Source organism: Cryptotermes secundus, unplaced genomic scaffold, assembly GCF_002891405.2.
Source record: "Cryptotermes secundus unplaced genomic scaffold, Csec_1.0 scaffold4, whole genome shotgun sequence".
Classification (NCBI taxonomy): domain Eukaryota; kingdom Metazoa; phylum Arthropoda; class Insecta; order Blattodea; family Kalotermitidae; genus Cryptotermes; species Cryptotermes secundus.
Genome location: NW_019742439.1, coordinates 1,155,671 through 1,176,128, shown reverse-complemented (window position 1 = coordinate 1,176,128; position 20,458 = coordinate 1,155,671). Strand labels below are relative to the sequence as shown.

At 37.4% G+C, this 20,458-nt stretch overlaps 2 protein-coding genes and 1 long non-coding RNA gene across 4 annotated transcripts in view; 1 reads left to right on the top strand and 2 right to left on the bottom strand.

Moving 5' to 3' along the window:
• Positions 1-897: 897 nt before the first annotated feature.
• LOC111873060 (A-kinase anchor protein 17A) lies at positions 898-8,123 on the bottom strand. The gene is made up of 6 exons (XM_023867444.2): positions 7,147-8,123; positions 6,904-7,052; positions 5,631-5,838; positions 4,243-4,344; positions 3,549-3,846; positions 898-2,893 (listed from the first exon to the last, which is right to left on the bottom strand). The coding sequence occupies exons 1-6, from the start codon at positions 7,918-7,920 to the stop codon at positions 2,058-2,060; spliced, it is 2,367 nt and encodes a 788-aa protein (XP_023723212.1). The 5' UTR covers positions 7,921-8,123; the 3' UTR covers positions 898-2,057.
• Positions 8,124-8,180: 57 nt separating this feature from the next.
• On the top strand, positions 8,181-12,137 carry LOC111873052. Its single transcript, XR_002844342.2, has 2 exons — positions 8,181-8,599; positions 11,657-12,137. It is a non-coding gene; the product is annotated as an uncharacterized LOC111873052 (long non-coding RNA).
• Positions 12,138-12,511: 374 nt separating this feature from the next.
• Positions 12,512-20,458, bottom strand: part of LOC111873050 (gonadotropin-releasing hormone receptor) — a 166,979-nt gene continuing 159,032 nt past the window's right edge. For both annotated transcript variants that reach the window (XM_023867419.2, XM_023867420.2), the window contains exons 4-6: positions 17,457-17,656; positions 16,421-16,554; positions 12,512-14,866 (exon numbers count right to left, since the gene is read on the bottom strand). In XM_023867419.2, the coding sequence (XP_023723187.1) occupies positions 14,575-14,866; positions 16,421-16,554; positions 17,457-17,656 (626 nt within the window). In that variant the 3' untranslated portion in view covers positions 12,512-14,574. The remainder of the gene's footprint in view (positions 14,867-16,420; positions 16,555-17,456; positions 17,657-20,458) is intronic.

Below are 20,458 nucleotides of genomic sequence, written 5' to 3'. Positions count from 1 at the left end.
TCTACATAGTTTTATATTTCGTATCGACCTCCAGTGATAACTTCAATTTGGACAACATAGTCCTACACAGTCAATTTACTGCTATAGAACTACAAGCTACAGTGCTTCCTACCCTTAACAAAGAAACTCGTCAAATAAACCAATAGTTTGTAATGATGGTACATGACGTCCAGTAACAATTAAACTCATGGAAGTTCCATCAAAACCCACCAGGGTGCAGGACAAGAAAATATAATATTGTAATTTCTACCACCGCGGTCATCACAAATTCCACAGAGAGCGAGAACGTATTGTTAGACCATTTTTTTATTTACAAATCTGTAACATTTGGATATTTTTACTTCCTTTCAATTCTCGCATACATGTATGTCTCAATACTATCACAGTATCTCCTATCTCCTAATACTTATTTGAGAATTACAGTATTACTATTTCTTGAAGATTACCTTCCATCAACTCTTTCTCTCTTCCCTCACCATAGGACTAGTATTTTCCATGCATTTGTTATCTCTCTCATATCAGCTATAACCCCCCCCTCACTCTCCTTGATCTTACTGCTCTAATATTTGCTAAATGCTGAAGCCCTTCATTATTCAATTTTCCACATTCTGCTGGTACTTCATCTAAAGATTCTCCTCAGATTCCTATTCTCAATATCCTAAATTTAAGTTCTTCCCTTAGGGTGAAAAACAAGTAAGTTTCCCTCTATCAACATTTCTGACATTTAGATGATGTGCCTCAACCCAGCATACAAAATGCATGTATGTCTATTCTAGATATAAGAAGAGACATGAAATTGCTATGTGGTTAATGTCAGCTGGAAATATTTTAAAAATGCAGGATTCATGACTTGACCTACCAAAAAATCCTTGAGAGGGGCAATACAGGCAGAAATCATTTTCCTGAAATACTCTGAGCCATAATATGGCACTCTTCTTTAATATGGGGATGATAAATTCATACATGTGATCTAATGGTGCAAAGAAAATGTCTGTTATAGTAACCTGTAAGACACAATAGACTTATAATCACAACATATATTTTTCACAATGGTATTTGAAGAATCTTCTTGTTTTTTCTTAACTGTTGTTTGTAGGCCTAACAGCATTTCAACATAAGCCAAATGACTCCTTGCATCTTGTACAGCCATTTGTCTTCAACAAATTGATATTCTGCCATCACGCCATACTCATTGCTTTGTATGTTTTGATCTGAACAACAAAGTAAGTGGAATCAACTTATTCCACTGGTCTATCAATTTACCCTTTTCTTCTTCATCATTATGATGATGATGATCATCATCATCATTGCAGCAGGATGAGTCAGAGTCACTTGATGCTTAAGCTGAAAATGAGTCAACTGTACCAGCACCAAGCAACAGATGACAAAATGAAGCACTGGCTGAAGGGGAAAACTGAAGTACTTAGAAGAAAACCAAATCCAGTGACATTATGTCCACAACAATCTCAGATGGACTGAACTGGGACTGAACCAAGACTTCTGGAGTGAGAAATCCAATTATCTAAGCTATATGTCCATACAAATGTATCAGCCAAATTACGTGAAGAAGTATTCTGATCAAATTTTCATTCTTTGAATTAAATGAGCCGCAAACTATGCCCTTAGACTGTAAGTTCATTCAGGGTTGTCTTTTAACTTTAAAACATGGATATGAAACAGCAACATCTTCAAACCTGGAGTCAAAATGCCAGTAAGTGCAGTCTCTAAATTTCAAAGCATCAACTTGTTCTTATATACGAAGCCTGGTACAGTATCTTTCTACATAACACAAGATGTGCTTTAAATGTCTATGGAGGAATCTGAAAAGTCTCACAGAACTTCATTGAAAAGATCATAAAAAAATTAACAAAATTTCCATTTCCAAAACAATTATGCTTAGTTATAAACAGCATACACGTACAAATTGGACTAACAAATTTCTTATAAAACTGTCACACTTTACTTACCAGAGGGAAAATAAACACATGGCGCCACATTCTTGGAGCACATTAAGGCTTTGGATACAAGAATTAATTTATATTTGCAAACTGTACCTACTACCTTTTATGTTTCATTCTAATTTTGTCACTGTCACTGCACGTATCATCTTGTTTATGTTGCTTCTTCTTGCTATGAGCATGTCTCAGTGTTCTTTTGTCTTTTGACTGAGTTACTGACTCAACCATTGCACTTTTCTCTTCCACACCATCATTCCACTTTGAATGTGTCACAGACTTTGATGGTGACCTGGTCCAAGTCTTTGAATGAGTCCTAGAATGTGAACGAGTTCTCGATCGTGACTTTCTCTGTGACCAAGATCTTGACTGTGATCTGAAACGTTTACTTGGCAAAGTGCTAGACGAAGATCTGGATTGGGATCCAGACTTTGAGCGTGATCTTGTCCTAGACAATGACCTGCTTTTTGAATGAGATGACCGTGAATGTTTAGAAGAATGTGAATGACTGATGGACTGAGAATCCTGAGACTGTGTGTCTGATGATCCTTCTCCTTTATCTCCTTTGGCTAACTTCTGAAAGTATCGATAGTAGTCATTTGTCATATTATCATAATAACACGAAGGATCAGAAGCAAAGCCTTGCTTCTGGAAGTTTTGGTATGACCCATGTCCACCTCGAGAGTACTTCTGCCACCGAGGAAAATAGAAACCTCGCCTACGAGGATAAAATCCACCTCTATGATGAAATCTGAGATTATGATTTGGAAACCTTTGATAGCTCTTAAAGAAATCTTGACATGCAGGAGGACCCCCTCTGTCATCATATGGATATATGTACCTCTGTGAATCTTCACAGTAATGTTTATTCTGGTACCAGTGTCTGTCCTTATACTGTGATACTACAAGATAGTTTTTTCCATCAAAATCTTGTTTCTCTGCAAGAAAAATCCAAGAATATAATTAATTTTAGGAATTATGTCTACAGAAATTACTGTTTACAATAAGTTCATAATTAATTATGAATAGTGTGAGAAAATGTTATATGTAGATTATAATTTCATTATTCAAATTTACCTGTGACTGACCTGAGTCACTGTATGATCTAAGACTCATGGTTGAAGCCTGAGCAAATGTTCCCAATCACAGAAACAAAGATGCAAGAAGTGGCAACGAATTCATATATCCTCAGTACTACAGCTCAATAAATATAGGTTTCATGAAATATATTTCAGTACTTACGTATTAGCAAGTGACTGCAAAATTCACCTCCATGTTGTCTGCCACATTAACACTGCCACCTTAGAAGTTCATTTGTAAAAACAAGAGCCAAAGCCTAACCTTACAATTTGGCTCTGACCACAAGTCCACAGGGTTAGGCTTCTAGTTTCATTTTTAGAAATAAAAAAATAAATAAATAAAAACCTTTAAAGTTTAGGCACTGGGTTTTGTTTCTACTCACACTTCTATGGTTGAAAATGTGACAGTCATGAAATTTTGTAGATCACCCATTAATATTAAGTCCCTATGTTTCTTTAAAAGAAAGACATTCTTTATAAAACAAAAGCTAAATTCCAGATGTACGAGACTCACCCTTCCAGCTGGTTTCTCTCCGTTCTTTGGCTGACATCAGCTCAGAGCTATCTGAACTGGAAGACTTATCCTTCTCTTCAGCACTGGAGGCAGTGCTAGATTCTGACGACTGGTCTGGCTTCTTGCTGGTTGATGCCAATACACTACGCAACTTGTTCTTACCCTCAATAGTCTGAAGCAATTTCTCCCTCTGCTCCTCTAACTGTTGCTCCTGTGCACTCTTGTACTTCCTCACTAACTTTGTACGCAGTTCTCGCTCCCTGTCCTGCAATTTATCTTTCTTACTTTTCTCTTTTTCCTGGAAGTTAGAATATACACCATAAAACCACAACAAACTTAATTATAATCAAACAACTGGTTTAGGGTTCTGACAGCAATGACTAGAAAGAGCGCTACCTTCTGGAATGTTCTACTGTATAGCCTGTTAGAAGTTTGGCTATGTTTCAGAGAAATCTATTGCCTCCACCTTCAGAGCTGAATAGCAAAACATGCATGGAAGCATCAAGCAAGCAAGCAAGGTGCTTAGTGGTTAGCCAACTTGCTCACCCAAGATCCTCGAGGAACTATTTGAAATTAGAGACATTACTTATTTGGGGAGCTGTGTGAAATTCTATGTAGTGGCCAAGGAAGTAGTAAATAAAATCTATCAAACAACTTGAATATACATACAATAAAAATGCAGCAACATATTTACCTTTTTTTTCTTCAGCTTCACTCCTTTCTTCTGTTTGTCTTTAACTGATTTCCTTCCAAATGTCTCTCCCTTTTTCTTAACCATTTCTTTTTGTTTATTAACCTGTAATCAAGAGGCAAATAGCATGCAATATAATGGCTACACATATCTGGAGACTCAAGTTTTTCTACTTAATACTGAAATCGCAAAAAAAAATGCAAAGTAAATATTATTTAGATAAAGAAAAAAACGTTAGGAAGAGGTCAGTGCCCTATGCCTGTGATATAAATTTTGACAATTTGGCCAAAAGCAAGGTTCTTCTCATTAAGAGTATGAGGATAGCACAGATACAGAACAAACTATGTTCTACTTTACAGTCAGAGCTTTCACACACATTTCCATGATTAAATAGTTCCTCTAAATTTATTTCATTAATTTATACTGATTCTCAAAATTCTGTATGAACCAGCAAACTCTGTTGGTGTTACATATCACTCATGGTGCCAATTCTGCAGCTACTCAAGAACTTCCCAGTATTTTATGGAACCCGAAGATTCATTACTGTGTTCACAAGAGCCCTCCACTGGTCCCTATCCTGAGCCAGATCAATCCAACCCATACTGCCCCATCCTCTCTCTTTCTCTCTAAGATCCATTTTAATATTGTCCACCCACCTATGTCTTGGTCTTCCCAGTTTCTCACCAACATCTTATATGCATTTCTCCTCTCCTCCATTCATGTTACATGCCTTACCATTCTCATCCTCACCGTAAAAAATTAGCTTGTTACAAAATTTTTCAAGAGGCACATACATATTACATATCTCAAACTGAAAGATATAAACTTGTCCTATATCATGTACAATGATCTACAGTGACGAAATAAATCAATCAATCAATCAATATATATATACTACATATGTAGTTTCAGTTAGGGATTAACAAAATGTATGCTCTTTTGAAATATAAGGTACATTCATATTAAGTAATGAGATCAGATTACACACTGAAGTTCTTTCTTTGCTGTTCTCCACAGTCTGACCAATAATAGGCCTGCCTCTATCATATGTGAAGCTATAGCATTAACCCCTGAATGCAGAGTGGTAACTAATAGCACCACCTACCTTGAAAATCCAAAAACTTTGCATTTTACCCATAAAACATACTGTATATAAGTTCTGTATGATTCTCACAATAAACAGCATTAGAGGTAATCAGTTGTCTTTGATGAGAAATGGCAGAGGAAAACCATGAAAACCTAAATCACGATAACTCACACTTTGGATGAGACTTGAGTAATTGAGCAAACCTGCTCAGGTCTAATAACCTTATATTGACTATATAAAATTAACCAAAGAGCAAAGAAGTGCAAGAATTCACATGAATATAAAATTTTGACAATCAACAAACCTTTACTCTTTCAAAAAGTTCATCAAGAAGCCGAATGCTTTCCAATTTTCTTTGTGCTATAAGGAGTTTTCTTTCCTCAACTGCGATTTTCATATTCATTTCCTGTGTTTCTTTTTCCTTTAACTTCATCAGTTGCCTGTGTTTACGTTTCTCTTCTCTTTGCTTTTGTCTTTGTGCTCTTTGGCGTTTTTCTTCCAACTTTTTCAGCCTGAAAAGGAATGAAATATTATAATGGTTGCAGAACAATCTTAAAAAAAAAGCATTTATGAATGTTTATGTTTTTCAACTTCAATGTTGGCTTAGAATATGACTTAACATGAAACAAAATTTTTATTTATTTTTATCCACGAGCGTTGGAAAATGCAGTAGACACCTCAATAGACAATAGACAATCAGGTGCACTTCATACAAATTCTGAGCTTCACTAATGTATCCAGTAAGCATCTAATGGCCTTTTAACTAAAAGTATCTCACATTAAAGTAGTGTACAATATACAACACGTTATCTCACCAGTCTTACAAATTCAGTTACAACATTTTCAGTCTCTTGAATACTGAATGAATCATCCTTAATCGAGGCTAAAGTTGAAGACTCTTTGAAGTATCTGTCATCTTGCATAAAAATGTTGTGCAGATGTATATGCCTCGCTTAGCAAGAAATGCACTTACTTTTGGTGTTAACATAGTCTTTAGTAATAATCTGCAAGATTTGGGAACTGAAGGAAGAAAATATTATGTGTTTTTAAAGAGGATGTTAAACCAGAATGCTATATGGATGCTGATACATTGCCAGTACAGAGTGATTCCAAAGCCACTACATCCAAATTTCATTATTTCTTTAGCGATGTAATATGGGTTAGAAAAAATTGTAGTCTTATATGTGAAAGCATAAATGCTATGAACAGATATTGGACAGTGGGGATAAAGCTACACCCACTCTTAAACTCAACAATAGATGGAAGTGGGTAGCATGTCTGGCCACTGCAACCCTGGGGACTGAGACCCTTCTACCATCACGTGTACGGGGGTACGTGTGACAAATATAACAGGTTTTAGATTGGATGGCTAGATTTATTGGCACTTTGGTCACAATCTCTCCCTTAATTACAATCAATACATCACTATCAATGATTTACACACTTTCCAGTTCACCATTACACATGCACTATGATTATGTGTCCACTGGTCTTCTGGCAATGGATCGCAACCCACATGTATTTTAAAAGTTGAACACTAACAACAAATGTAAAACAAGTCAAAATTATCAACTTACCTCTCCTCTTCCTTCTTCTGTTCCTGAAGCTCCTGCTCTTTCCTTTCTCTTTCCTCCTTTTCCCTTTCTTGGGCCACTAACTTCTCTCTTTCAGCTCTACGTCGTCGAATAGCAGGATCACTCAAATGTTTTGTCTTATCAAAATCAACCTTTAAAAATAAAGATAATTTTACTTCCACCTCAAGCACAATATGATTTAAAACTATTCACATGTAAGAAAAGATGATTAATAAATACGATTACCTTAATATTTGCAGTATATGCCTTGTCACCTTCTTTATGCAACAACTTCATTCCACGAAGTGCATCCATTGCTTTTACAAAGCATATGTATTCTTTAAACTGAACATAACCTTCAAAAGCAAGATCTTGTCCAAAGGAAAATGTTTTCATCCCAGATATGTGAGATTTCATTCTGTTTCGATATGGGTCTGCTATTGGAATATCCACACATCTAACTTCTCCAAATACTTCAAACACTTTTCTAAAAAGATATTCACTCGGTACGTCATTACCTTTATTTTTATCTTGCTTAGTAGCAAACCATTTACAGGGCAAATTGGATATATGTATTGTATCTGGCCTTTCTCCTGGTTTCATTTCGTTCATGTTTCTGGCATCACGAAAATATGAATCCCACGTGTGCCTTGTGGGGAAAGGTATCTTTGCTTCAGCTGCACGTATTTTCAATGGTTCTGAGAAACCTGACAGTTTTATTGTTCGTGTATCTAGGCGAGCTATGACGCTGGTGAGTTTTGATTTGTTGTCAATTTCTGCTTCAAATCTGATGAATTCTAAAGTACTTTTGGAAACTTTCAATGCTATGAACTCTTCTGGTCTTGTCATACTTTTGAGCTTTTCCATCACTTCCCAATTTGAAATTGTTTTCCCCGGAAGCTTCATTTGTGGAAGTTGAACAGAAATGTTCAGCCGTGCGATTGCCTTCAAATACAAAGACTGAGGTGGAAATAATTCAATGGCATCGCTTGTGTCATTGCAACTTTGAAATACGTTCATGTTAACCTTAATTCCTTTATCAGACAGCCAATAAATAGTGTATCATAATAGGACTACTCAAACTAAAATACAAAAAGTAAAAATAAAACACGTTCCATTTGCGTATATTTTAATCCATGTAATACTCATGTTACAGAAAACTCGAATTATGAAAGTAATATTTCTTCGTAAAACTATACCAGCACTTCCAAACGAGAGCCATGTTGCTTTCACACAGGATAGCCAATTTTCATGTTTCGCAGCCGGGCGCAATAGGGATTACTACTGCTGTTGGAGTGATAAAATTTCTCTCTTCATTTAATTTATTCTGTTACTGATATTAAATAGACAACAGTCTGTAAGGATATTCGCTTGATTGACAAGGGCAAGATTACAAATTAATACTACAATACATGGGGACCTATGAAAAATACGTGCAAAATTGTAATTAAGGAACCCCGAGGGAAAGAGTGCACTTAGGAGACATAGATACAGATGAGAGGATGGTGATGCTGCTGATGATGATAATGATGATTGATAATAAAATGAGCCGTAAAGAGAGTCGAAGGGTGTGATTTAGATTAATGTGGTTCAGTGGGATATCTTACACCAGTGACCTCTTGTGAACATGGTATACCTATTTATTGACTGGCTGAGTGAGTTTTCCTGAAAAACTCTGATCCATGGAGAAAGCAAAAAGGTAATGTTGTCCATGCGCATAATTAATTATGCACTACTCCTTGGGGACGTATGGGGAGAGGAGGTGTAGCTCTACCATCCTTGAGCTTGATGCTAGGTGGAAGTGAGCGGTTAGCTTCATGACCAGCCAAATTTACGTCTGGGGAAATAGTCCCTGGTATGCATTAGATCGGAGGCTGGGTGGGCCCCAGAGATGGTCTGGAAGTTGTAAAGAAGAGACCACTTCTGGGAATCAAATTTCAGCCATTCAGCCTATTGCCATACTGACTGAGCTATTCTGGCTGTACCTGATCCATGGAGACAGACTGATAATATATGTCATGCATCATGGATGTAAAATGAAAGGATACGACTACATTTCAGTGTACTTTTGACCCCATGATTGCATGTTATTGCTGCATGACAAGCATTAATTATATTCTTATATCAGTTAATCGTCCCTCTGTAAAGTTGATGGTAGCTTTCGACTTGGTTCATCCTGGTCCATCAGACCAGCAATAGTGTAAAAGGTTATTCATGCCATCCACTGTGATTTGTAAATGTTTTCTCTATATTTTTAATCTTTCATCCTTGACATGTTTTGGTTGGAGCGACCATCTTCAGAAGGACATGCAGAAACTACTATTAAAATGTGATTGGTCATTATCAGTACATACAGACACTACATAAAGACACTCTCATCAAAATATCAAATGGTGTTTTTCATATTTTAAAATAAAAAATCTCAGATCTGTATTCTGACCTATTACTTCTAATTCATTTATGTGGATATAATTACTGATTGAAATAACTTTAGAATGATATTAGTTCTGTCCTAATAAAATAGTAAATTAATGTTTCATGATCCTACTGTCTCATGATAGTGAATACATTATGGGATTCAGACTAATAGCTGGAGTTAGTTGACACTGAATTATCTTCTTTATAGATAATTACACAGTTAAAAGTATTTTCTATCAGTCATAATCTGCTATATCACTCTTTTAAGGTTCTATAACAGGAACTCCCTAATGCAGTCCAATGTCATTTTCTTTGCTCTCATGGACAATTTGCTAGGCTATAAGCTCCAGTAATGAGGACTTCTCTAACAGTCAGTGAGAGTTACTTTACAGGTAGCAGTTTACCACCAGTCAGTTCGTCTTAGTTACAATCCCCTCGAGGCTCATGACAAAGTAATTTTATTTTTCAACTGAACACTTGCAGTTATAGTCCTTATGTAACTCCCTCTCTGACGAGGGGACGGGGTCTGTTGTTTGCTGCTGGTCCTCACCAGTGCAGTCATTCTCAGGTTAGAGTCCCACAGGACTCATGAATATATTATACTGTCTCAGATTCAAGACTCCCCCAACCTGGAGGGCTAGGTCCCCATATTTATACCCCCAGGCACTGGGTTCCCTTTTTGTCGCCTCCTACCACTCGCATGGCTATGATGGAGGTATTCAACTCTGTCTCCACACAGGATGGGACTTCATTGTCAGCTTGCACGCTCTCTATGTGTCACTTTGTTGTGGACTGATGAGAAAACGCCGCCCCCCAGCAGTTCCTCAACTGTAATGCACACACATGGATGTCGGGTTTATTGCTTGATGTTACCTAGCGATGGGTGCCTCTGCAACACATCCTTGATTCCAGTATTCTGACTTTTAGGCATCACCTAAGAATTTCTTTTTACATTCAGATGTGTTTGTTTGTGAACAATAAGTATTTACCTCATACCAGTTTCAACTCTTGACAAATAATAGAGTTCATATTAAAAAATTATAGCTTGTAGAAGATATCACGACTTTGAGATGATGTTGATTTACCAATATTGGAATTTTGTTTCAAGAACTCGTTAAAATTCTGGAGCAAGTAATATACCTAAAGAACACAGAAAGTTAGCCACTATTACATCTGATGGGTGAATAATGTGTATTTATTAAAAATGTGCTGCATAGATTTACATAGGAACACACTGGAACTGCTCACCTTATGAAATTGACTACCACGGGTGCAAAAAGTGAAGATAATTTTCTTAAATGTGTACATTTTGACACAAGAGGATGTACACAAACTATAAACCAATGTTTTGTGTGTGTTGTGAGGGCAGGGGAGTAACAGGCTAACAACCAAAAGAAGTCCAGAGTTTCTGCCCCCAAGCTATTGCATCAGGGTATCCTTATTTGGAGTAAACAAACTTTTTGAGCTTCCTTTTTGATTCAAGCAGCACTGCCAGTTGGCAGGCAATCACTAAAGGCCTGAACTATATTTTCCTTTGTATACCATCTAAATTTATTTTTCAAATTCCTGCAGAGAACTTTCAAACTTAAAGATTTGATCTTCCCACAGGGTCAATCCATTGGTGATGACAGTTTTAACTATAAATAAATCAGAGCTCACTGGAGTTTAATAAATGCCATTTATTGAATTTCTAAAACTAGGTGAACACAGTCGTTGCCCATTAAATGACCTTGAGGAGCCCCAGTGTTCAACAACTAGATCTAGCATGATCGGTAGGCCCAGTTGCAACATTTATAATATGTGAATCAATGGAAAGACCTGGTTTGCATTGCAGAATTTCCCAAATTTATTTTCAGGAACACATCCCTTCCATAATGTGCGATTATTCAGTACTGTCTATATGGGCTTGAAATGTAGAATTCTGAAGTATGGTGCCATCTCATTGTTTTCAGGAGGGTTCAGAACCATCAAAGTGATCTCATTTAGAGAGTTCTTCTGTTCTCTTTAGATTGGCTGAAACAATTTGCTCGTGTCTTTTGAACTGTCTTGCTACATTAATACTTTCCTTGGAACTGAAATGAAAAGCAGGCTTTAGGAACGAGTGCTAAATTTCATCCACTTAAGATTTCTTTCAGTTTGAAAGTCCATCTGCTGCTCTGCATAGAAATCTTAAATGGGGGGTTAGTGTATTACATACCATTCAGCTGCAGTGTAGGTTATGCGTAATGTTCCTCAATTTATGGTCTTCATCAATTGTATTACTAGCAGGGATTTTGCTGTAATTGTAATACCCCCTCCACAATTTTACATATCAATAATAAAAAAATTTCCTTTGCAGGATTTATGGATGATGTTAGGATAGTATTGTTCAGCAGATTACGTCTGGGAAATGGCAACTGTGTAAAACAACTTAAGCAGGATTTTAGTATGTGTACATTGCCATTCTCAACAAACACCAGTTTTATATAAAATCAGGGTTTCAAATATATATACATATGGATGATGCATAAAGGGAAAATTATATTTTGAGATATGTACATTATATAAGTGAAACTAAATTTGTTGTACTTAAAAAACAGAAAAAATGTAAAAATTACAATTGTACATGTTAATATTTTACATATATAACCAATTTTACTGTTACTTAAGTTTGAACACAGATATTCCACTTACAGTGCTGCTTACAAACACACAGTACAAAGAATGCACACATTATGTATGAATCATGTTTACATCACTTGAAGCATTTAATAATTAAATATCAAATGTTTCTAATTATTACTCTCTTATAAATAAACGATATGATGATGAATTTTAATACAAATGTTCCGAGTCATATTTTCAATGTATTCCTCAAAATGCTCATTCAGACTACTAGTTATATACTATTTCTTTTCAAAATGAAAGGCCTAACACAATAATAATAATAATAATAATAATAATAATATTGGTTAGCTCTGTCGGTGCAGAAACAGGCAATGAGCCTGATGACTGGCGTTTGATTCCCAGCAGGAGTGGAACTATGCCCCCACTTCCCCATATATCTTCATGGTGTGCTTAATTAATTAAGCACAGAAGCAACTTGACATTAATAATACCAAGGAGGAGGAGGAGGAGAAGAAGAAGAAGAAGCGGTGGGAAGAGGAGGAGGAGAAGATGAAGAAGAAGCAGGGGAGAGGAGGAGGTGGAGGGGAAGAAGGAAATAAGAAGAGGAAAAGGATGGAGGGTGAAAGAGGAGGAGAGGAGAAAGAGGAAGAAGAAGGTTTATCCTCACTTTTCTTGCAGAATCCAGTAGGGTGGTTAAAAATATAAAATATTTTGCATTAATGACTATAAAGAAATGACATGATTACAGTAACAGCAAATATTAAAAAAATTGCATATTTTAAATGTCACCTACACTGATTGCAACAACTTATGCACATAACATCTTTTCATCGTTTAACTCTTTGAAGCACAAACATCTCACAAATAATGTTTAAAAATTCAGTTCCTACATCACAGTAAACATACTGACTTTCCGTAATAAAGACCAACTCATAAATTTAGGGGAATAATCATAGATTATTGCAAGAATCACACAGAACTAATAATTACGTTCTGTGAGCAACACTGGGAGTTTTAAATATTAAAGCAGCTGACACATAGAGAATCCAATGAACTTTAAATGGTTAAAACCATATATATGATAATGTTTAAAGAGATACTGCATTCTGAATCTTACATGAAATTTACAGCAATAACATCTATATAAATATTTCAGTCATGTTGCAAATACAGCACAATTGTTACATCTTGTATCATGATGACAAAGGGGTGACAGTAAAGACTGTATTAGTTACGATGTTCTGTAATCATGGCACAGTCCAGACTGTTTTTGGGTATCAGGAATTTTCCATATATTGTTCCTCAGATTTTTGAATAGCAGTACCATAACCAATTGTACTGACTCTGTAATTACTGTTCCTCTAGCAAAAATGTTTTTGAGTTCCATTCTACCATGTTTTGCTTCCTGATCTGGGGAAGATAAAACATACCTTTGATCATGATTTACTTGAACCAAACCAATCCTATTAATTTTCCCATTCAAATTATTGGTTTGCACTTCTTCTGTACATTTATCTTCTTGAACGTATCATTCACGAACTGTTTCCATTCAATTTCCATTAAGTCTACAACATCAAAGTCAGTCTGAAGTTACTTTTTGTAATTTCTTGTTTTCATTGATTCCACACCCAGTGTTGCAGTTTAGTAGTTAGTACTCAAGATTTGAATTTGGCAGGTCCTGGACTTGAACCCCAACCCTTAGGTTATCCATCCTGACTGAGGGTTTTTATTATTTTATGTCCCATGTTCTTCCATACAAATCAAGTTATGAACATTTCCTTCCACATTTTTTGCAGTTCATCATTCACAGTCGGTCTTCAATTTGATGCTAACTCAGCTTTGCCATGAGAATGAATCATTAAATAAATAAGAAAGAAACAATTATTTAATGCTTTGTCAAGAAATTTCATATTAGCGTTGGCATTTTTGTTTTTTGCGGTTCTTAATTTTCAAACTGATTGTAGTCAAAGAAAGAATATTCCCTCTCAAATAGCTGCCATGAAGCCCAGACTGAAGTAGTTGTGACAATTAACTGTGGAATTCTACTGACAATGTGAACTAATATACATTTCAAAACTTAAATCCAGCCTCCTCAATTTTAAAGTGAAAGGGAAGAAACCCTATAACTGTTATGCAAACAATGGAAAATATAACTCTTCACCATATATGACATTGTAGAAACTCACCAAAAATGAATATAAGTAGATTTAAATTAAAGTGAAACTTTCAGGAACAGAAGGGATCAATAGGTAGAGAATGACATAAGCACATTATGCAGGCTTCTCAAATCAAAGACTAAATGACATTAAATAATGTTAAAAAGTGCAGATTTAATCATCAGGCATAGTTTTGTGTATGATTTATAAATTACAAGTAACGAACCTGAGAAAAGTCCGGACTGTTTCTATACAAGAATGCTGTTAAATACTACAACAAATATGTCAAGTACAGAACTTCAGAAATTAGAAATACCTATTCCTGTAGTCTCATGATCATCAATACACCAACTTACTGTTGTTATAATTGGAGATCAAAATCATATTCACAGAAGCAGACCATTGGTTTAACCAAACCAGTTTCTGCAGAAACACACTGGGGTATGTCCTCTGGAATGACACACTGTCGTAGTCTGTAATCATCAGGATCGTCTCATATGTGTGTTTGCATATTTGTTCCACTTCCAAGGACTCCTTTGTAATGCTGGAGGAATTTGTTAGCAAGGCGTCTGCTGCTTCGGTTCCTTTGCAGTCCATGACTGTTCCCATCTGGCAGGACATGCTCTAGAAGGACAACAGTTGTTTCCTCCTCATTTAAGTCCCTCTGGTGTAGAGCCACTGATTCCCGGGTTGAGCCTCTGTTCATTACCTCTCTTTTACTTCCTTCTCTGTTCTCCATCACACTCATGTTCGTTGCTATACTGCGCCCTGCCATAGAGCCGTTTCTGTAACAAATGTTCAAGGGTTTTAATAAATGTCAGCGCTTTGTTTTAAATTAGTGACTTATTCTGGAACTGAAATATAGAAACTACAGTCTTCCATGTACTAAATATTGATGAGATGTTGAAGCTTTGCGTCTGACTTCTGGAGGAAATAAACACAAATATGTTGAGCAATTATGGGGATTTGTGTTTGAAGCTGTTTTATTAATCTGTAATAAATAAGGAAATAACTGAGTATATGGTTATGTCTCACAGAAGTATTAAAAGCCCTTGACATTATTAAGTCATTTGGAGCCAGGATAGCTGAGTCAGTATAATGACTACGCTACAAGCTGGGGGACAAAGGAATCAGGGTTTGATTCCTGGCATAAGAAGATACTTTTTTGTTCACTATATAATTGAGACTGGTTCTAGGGCTCCCCCAGCCTCTATCCTGGCATTCACATGAAGAGACAGAGAAAAACTGAAAATTTTATGTCAGAACAGGTGGTAATTTGGTCAATATTCAAACCAGGAACCTCCTAAATACAAGTTCTGTGCAATGCTGGTACACTTCTTATCATGGTCTGTATTTGTTCATATGGTGGTGCATTTCTGAGTTCCAACAGACCAGATATCATTGGTTTTAATGTGTACTTATAGTACTAGAAGACATGTTTCTAATATACTTGTATGTCATATATTTTGTATGTCAGTTTTCAGTATTTCATCAGAATGGATGCTGGTGGTGGGGGAGACCATGCATCTACCCCCTTCCTCCAATTCTTCTGCAAAACTGAAGAAAATAAGAAAATTAATAATAAAAATTAAAAATATTTTAAAAAAATTATTCCTCTATCTTGAGTACTTTATGGAGACCAGGGAAAAGTCTAAAACAGATTCAATGTGAGTATGCAAGTAAATTTCTGGCCGCCAAACCCCAAACTGTCATCATCATCATTGGATAATACTGGTGATGCCCGTCAGTTATCAGTGTAAACCTTAAAATATGCATGTGATGGCCATGCTGTTTTTATATGACTCCAAACTTTCCATAATGAATGTTGCATATCTTTCAATGACACACCCATCACATAAATTTCTCTATTTTGTCATGCAAAAAAATGCATGATGTAAAGCATCATGAGGGAACCGAGAGTAAACAATGCAGTTCTCTCATGAATTGAAACCTCAGAATGAAAACAGGCAAAGAATATCACTAGCAATTTCATACACATAGCGATAGGGATAAACATTTCACCTTGACTAGTTCAATTTTGTTTTCGTAACGTTGAAATATGCCACTAAACAGCACAATCAGATAGAAGTGTCACTCAAAAACTTTTCTGAATATAAGCCTACCTAACATATTTTCTTAAAATTACATCTCTTAAACGCCATGCTCATTTCTATCCCGCCAATATAAGTAATATAACAAATCATTAATATTAAACCAGTAAATAACACATACCAGTGCCCATTAAAATATTTTTATATGATGCTATGAGTAAAGTTAAAAATTTCCGTCACTGAGATATACAAAACAGAATACAACATACATATTATTTATATATTTACCTATAACGGGATAGACTGTCATTCTGTTTGCTTCTCTTGGGTTTCCAGAGATGAAATGCACCATATATCAGTGGGTTTATCAAACTGTTGGACATCCCAAAGAAAAAAATTCCATTTCGAAGATCTTCGCCAAGCTGAAAAATATAAAAGCAAATTAAACTACAATTTGTGAGAGTAAATGTGGTGTATAGGTTACAGAATAAAATTTATAATTTACCCTTGGCAACAAAATTAATTTTATATGTTTACTGTCAGTCACCAAGAGCATGCATGCAAACCAAAACAAATTTCTAACAAGCTGTGCCCAGTTCACATAATGCTGTCTGCTAGACAGTCGGCTCACAGATGGCGGTGATGTTGTCAGCTTTACCTTCCGGCCACCCTTTATCCTGAGGAAGATTCCTGGTACTTATTTCTGTTAGAGGTTGAGTTGACACCAGGGCCATAGTGCGGCTGGAAGGAATACGACAACTGAAAAATTCAATGACCTCATCGGCAATCGAACCCGCGACCTTCCGGTTTCTAGCACAGTGCCTCAACCAACTAGGTTACCGCGTACTACTTTTAAAATGTTCCTGATTAAATTTAATTTATTTATAAAGAATTCACTCCTAAATAATACTGCTTGGCTTACATGCATCCAGATGCAATGATTACGGTATCTGGGTAAAGTAAAGTTATCCCTGTGCTTAATTAAGTACGGCGCCAATAAGTTTTAATACTGAATGGTGCTACAGCTTCACGAATTCTTAACCTCATTACTACATGAAGATAAGAGGTCAGCTTCATACCTCGGTCGCTTTACCCCAAGAGTAAGAGCTGCCAGATACCCATTGGATAAGGGGCTGATTGGATCCAAAAGACAATCTGGTCGCTGTTTAGAATAGAAAGATCCCCTGTCCCTGCAGGGAATCGAACCCTGATTCCTTCGTCGTCCAGCCCATAACGTAGTCGCTTTGCCGACTGATCTTTCCTGGCTCCTTTTTCTTGACAAGAGCAAAAGAAAGTTTGTAGAGACCAGAATGAATATACGTACGTGCTCGTCCGGGTTGAGAAACATGAAGATAATCATCATTATGTAATAAGGCGTCCAGCACACGATGAAAGCGACCACAATCACCACGGAGATTCGCAGAGATTTCATCTTGGCACGGTGAATTATTCGACGTCTGTTCACTTCGGAGGCTACGTGTTTGCCCCCCGCTTCCACCTCAGCCTTGAACATCTTCTCGCTTTCTGCAAAACAACAAACATTTTAGGAGCAAAGGTGGACTTGTCGCTGTTACTTACATCGCGCCATGAAATCCTAGAGGTCACTACAACCAGACAGTGAGAAACCCTGAGACCTGTGTGTGGACCACTGTGGAGTACTGTCTTATGGCATGTGACGACGGGCAGTCTGACAGAAGTTTATCGACGTTTTGGACCGTTTCTATGGTCTAGTGGTCAGAGTTCCTGGCTACAGATCCAGAGGTCCCGGGTTTGATTCCTGGCGCAACCAGATTTTCTAAGAAGCAGTGGGTCTGGAACGGGGTCCACTCAGCCTCCTGAGGATAATTGAGGAGCTACTTGAATGGAAAAGTAGCGGCTCCGGTCTAGAAAACCGAAATTAACGGCCGTGGGGATTCGTTTCGCTGACCACGCGACAACCTCTATCCGCTAAAATTGGCACTAACTTCGCCGACAAGCGACGGTCGCTCGGTCGGTATAGTTCGCTTGTGGACTACAGGCCATGAAGTTTTTTTTTTGTAGGAAAGTATTGCACCTGTCTTCAAGGTAGAAGAGTAACCCAGCAAGCAAGAAACGAGTACAAAGCTTTACTCGGTTTGCAGCTAGACCTTCTTGCTGGGCCTTAACGTAGTGGAAAACCTAGTCTAGGCTAGACAGGATGCAAGAGTTGCCGGTACAACTGCAGCTAGACATTCCAGCTGACCCATGTCGCGGGCCATGTGAGCGAAGGGAGATGACAGTGGTTGCAACCACATTCGCCACAGTGTGGGAATGTTCTTGTCCCAAACACCCCATTGAGCGGAAGGGTGTGTACCGAATATTTGTCAAAAGTTTGGGCGGTCCTCGCCAGCACAGTAATTCCTGGTTTCGGATACCGTCGGGATCCAGGGCCAAGATTTTTCTTCTATCACAGACATGAACGTGTTTAGAAATTGGGCCTCCTCTTCCATGCGAGGAGTGGTCAACTTCCGGTCACTCCCACTCTACTGGGAGTGACTCTAGCCGTCACTAATGGGTCCTCTCCTCCACACACCAACCCATATCATTCGTTTGGTAGTGTTGCCGGTCGTTATAAGAGTCAAACTGAGCCATAAATTCAGTGGTGATCGGTGGTGATATTCTTTATCCTAACCCACAGCTTCACATCGCTGTAGGTAGGAAACTGAAATGTACTTAAGTGGGCGACATCTGTTGACACGGTAGTCAAACTACTTTCATGAAAATTCTTCAGTTGGTTCAAACGTTAATAGTGGGAACCACAAGGACATGATAATACCATAAGGCTGGGGCCACACGAGCGCACGAAGTACGTCCTTTGCAAAGAACGTACTATATGAGGGACGTTGCTGAGAACACCACACAGTTGCAGAATGCGGTGCGTAGTTTTTTGTCTGCAATGGAGCCAGAAAAAAAAGCGTAGCATTCGCCTCTCTTGTTTATTTCTACAACGGACGTATTTTGTGCGCTCGTGTGGCCCCAGCCTGACTTTCATTCCTTACACGATACGCGAAGTAGAATGAAAACCCATTACCGTTCTTCTGTTTCGCTCGTCAAAGTCATGTTATTTTCTCTAATCCAATTTCTAAACACACCTTCTGAATTTTAAATCACAGAAGTGTTGTGCACTGGTAAATAAGACTCGACTTAACGAACTCAGTTCATTAATCCTTTTATCTCATTTAGGATTTAATTTCCTAGCGGCGTCCTTACGTCAAGACGACGCTTATTGTGGAGATGTCAGATTTATCTCGGACGTAGGATGCCACGGTAACGTCATTTCATTCAGAAGTTGCATATTGGATTTACATACATAAGTCTGGCAGTAAAAAGTATCGACAAACGACAATTTGGATGCATAACGAGGAGTTTAGTGCATAACATAAAATGATTGTTGTGGAATGGATCAAGGATGTTGACTGGAACGAACGATTTCGCAGGATCGTGTCCAATGGCAAGGTTTTGTGTCAAAAATTTCAGATTTTCGAGTTTCATTGCTATAAAGTTCTTTAAGGAAAGAGATTAGTAAAGAGATATAGGAATAGATGGAAAATCGATGTTAAAATTTATCTTAAAGAAACAGTGTGAACTGGATTCATCTGGCTCAGGATCGGGAAAAGGCGGCAGGCTCTTGTGGACGCTGAAAAATACAATCGGGTTCCAAAAGATTGGGAATTTAAAATCTATACGGGATATTATTAGTTTCTCAAGAAGGAGTCTGTTACAAGGAGACAGTCAATTGCAGACATCCCGAGAAGCACTGCGCCAAGGGCGAGTTCTCTTAATATTAAAATGCATGTTTATATGTTTGAAACAAGCTTCTCCTGGAAACTTCGAGACAAGGAACGTGGGTGCAGAAAAATATTAGCTCTGGAACCTTCTGAGAAGGGTTTTCATGTCTGCATTGTACTACGCTGATGTTTACGCAGCCGGGTTTGTACCAGAGCTCTGTCCTTCTGTTCTAGCTGTCACCGACAATATTAAAAATAAAACAGTTGTGTGATATTTGAAGAAGTTCTTGCAAAGTAAAAGGGAAATGAAATAACCTGTCTCTTACGAGAGTCACGTGACGTATTTAATTGAAGAACGAAATATGTCTCAATATAGAACGCCCTTTCTGTGAGCGTGGAAGGGATTTCTCTGTTGTAGAATAAAACAAAGGTTCAAGAAAGCAGTCTTCTGGGATTTGGCACCGTGTATATGTGGTGTTAACTGACGTTTCGGAGGAACGTATCGCCTCCATCTTCAGGGTAGAAGAGAAAATATAAGAATCTCCCTGAAGATGGAGGCGATACGTTCCTCCGAAACGTC

Excerpts from the sequence above, each read along its gene's own strand:
- LOC111873060 (XM_023867444.2), bottom strand. The coding sequence starts at position 7,920 with ATGAACGTATTTCAAAGTTGCAATGACACAAGCGATGCCATTGAATTA. Across the intron at positions 7,053-7,146 it reads CATATACTGCAAATATTAAG|GTTGATTTTGATAAGACAAA; the intron begins GTAATCGTATTT and ends TTATTTTTAAAG. Across the intron at positions 3,847-4,242 it reads TGAAGCTGAAGAAAAAAAAG|GAAAAAGAGAAAAGTAAGAA; the intron begins GTAAATATGTTG and ends TCTAACTTCCAG.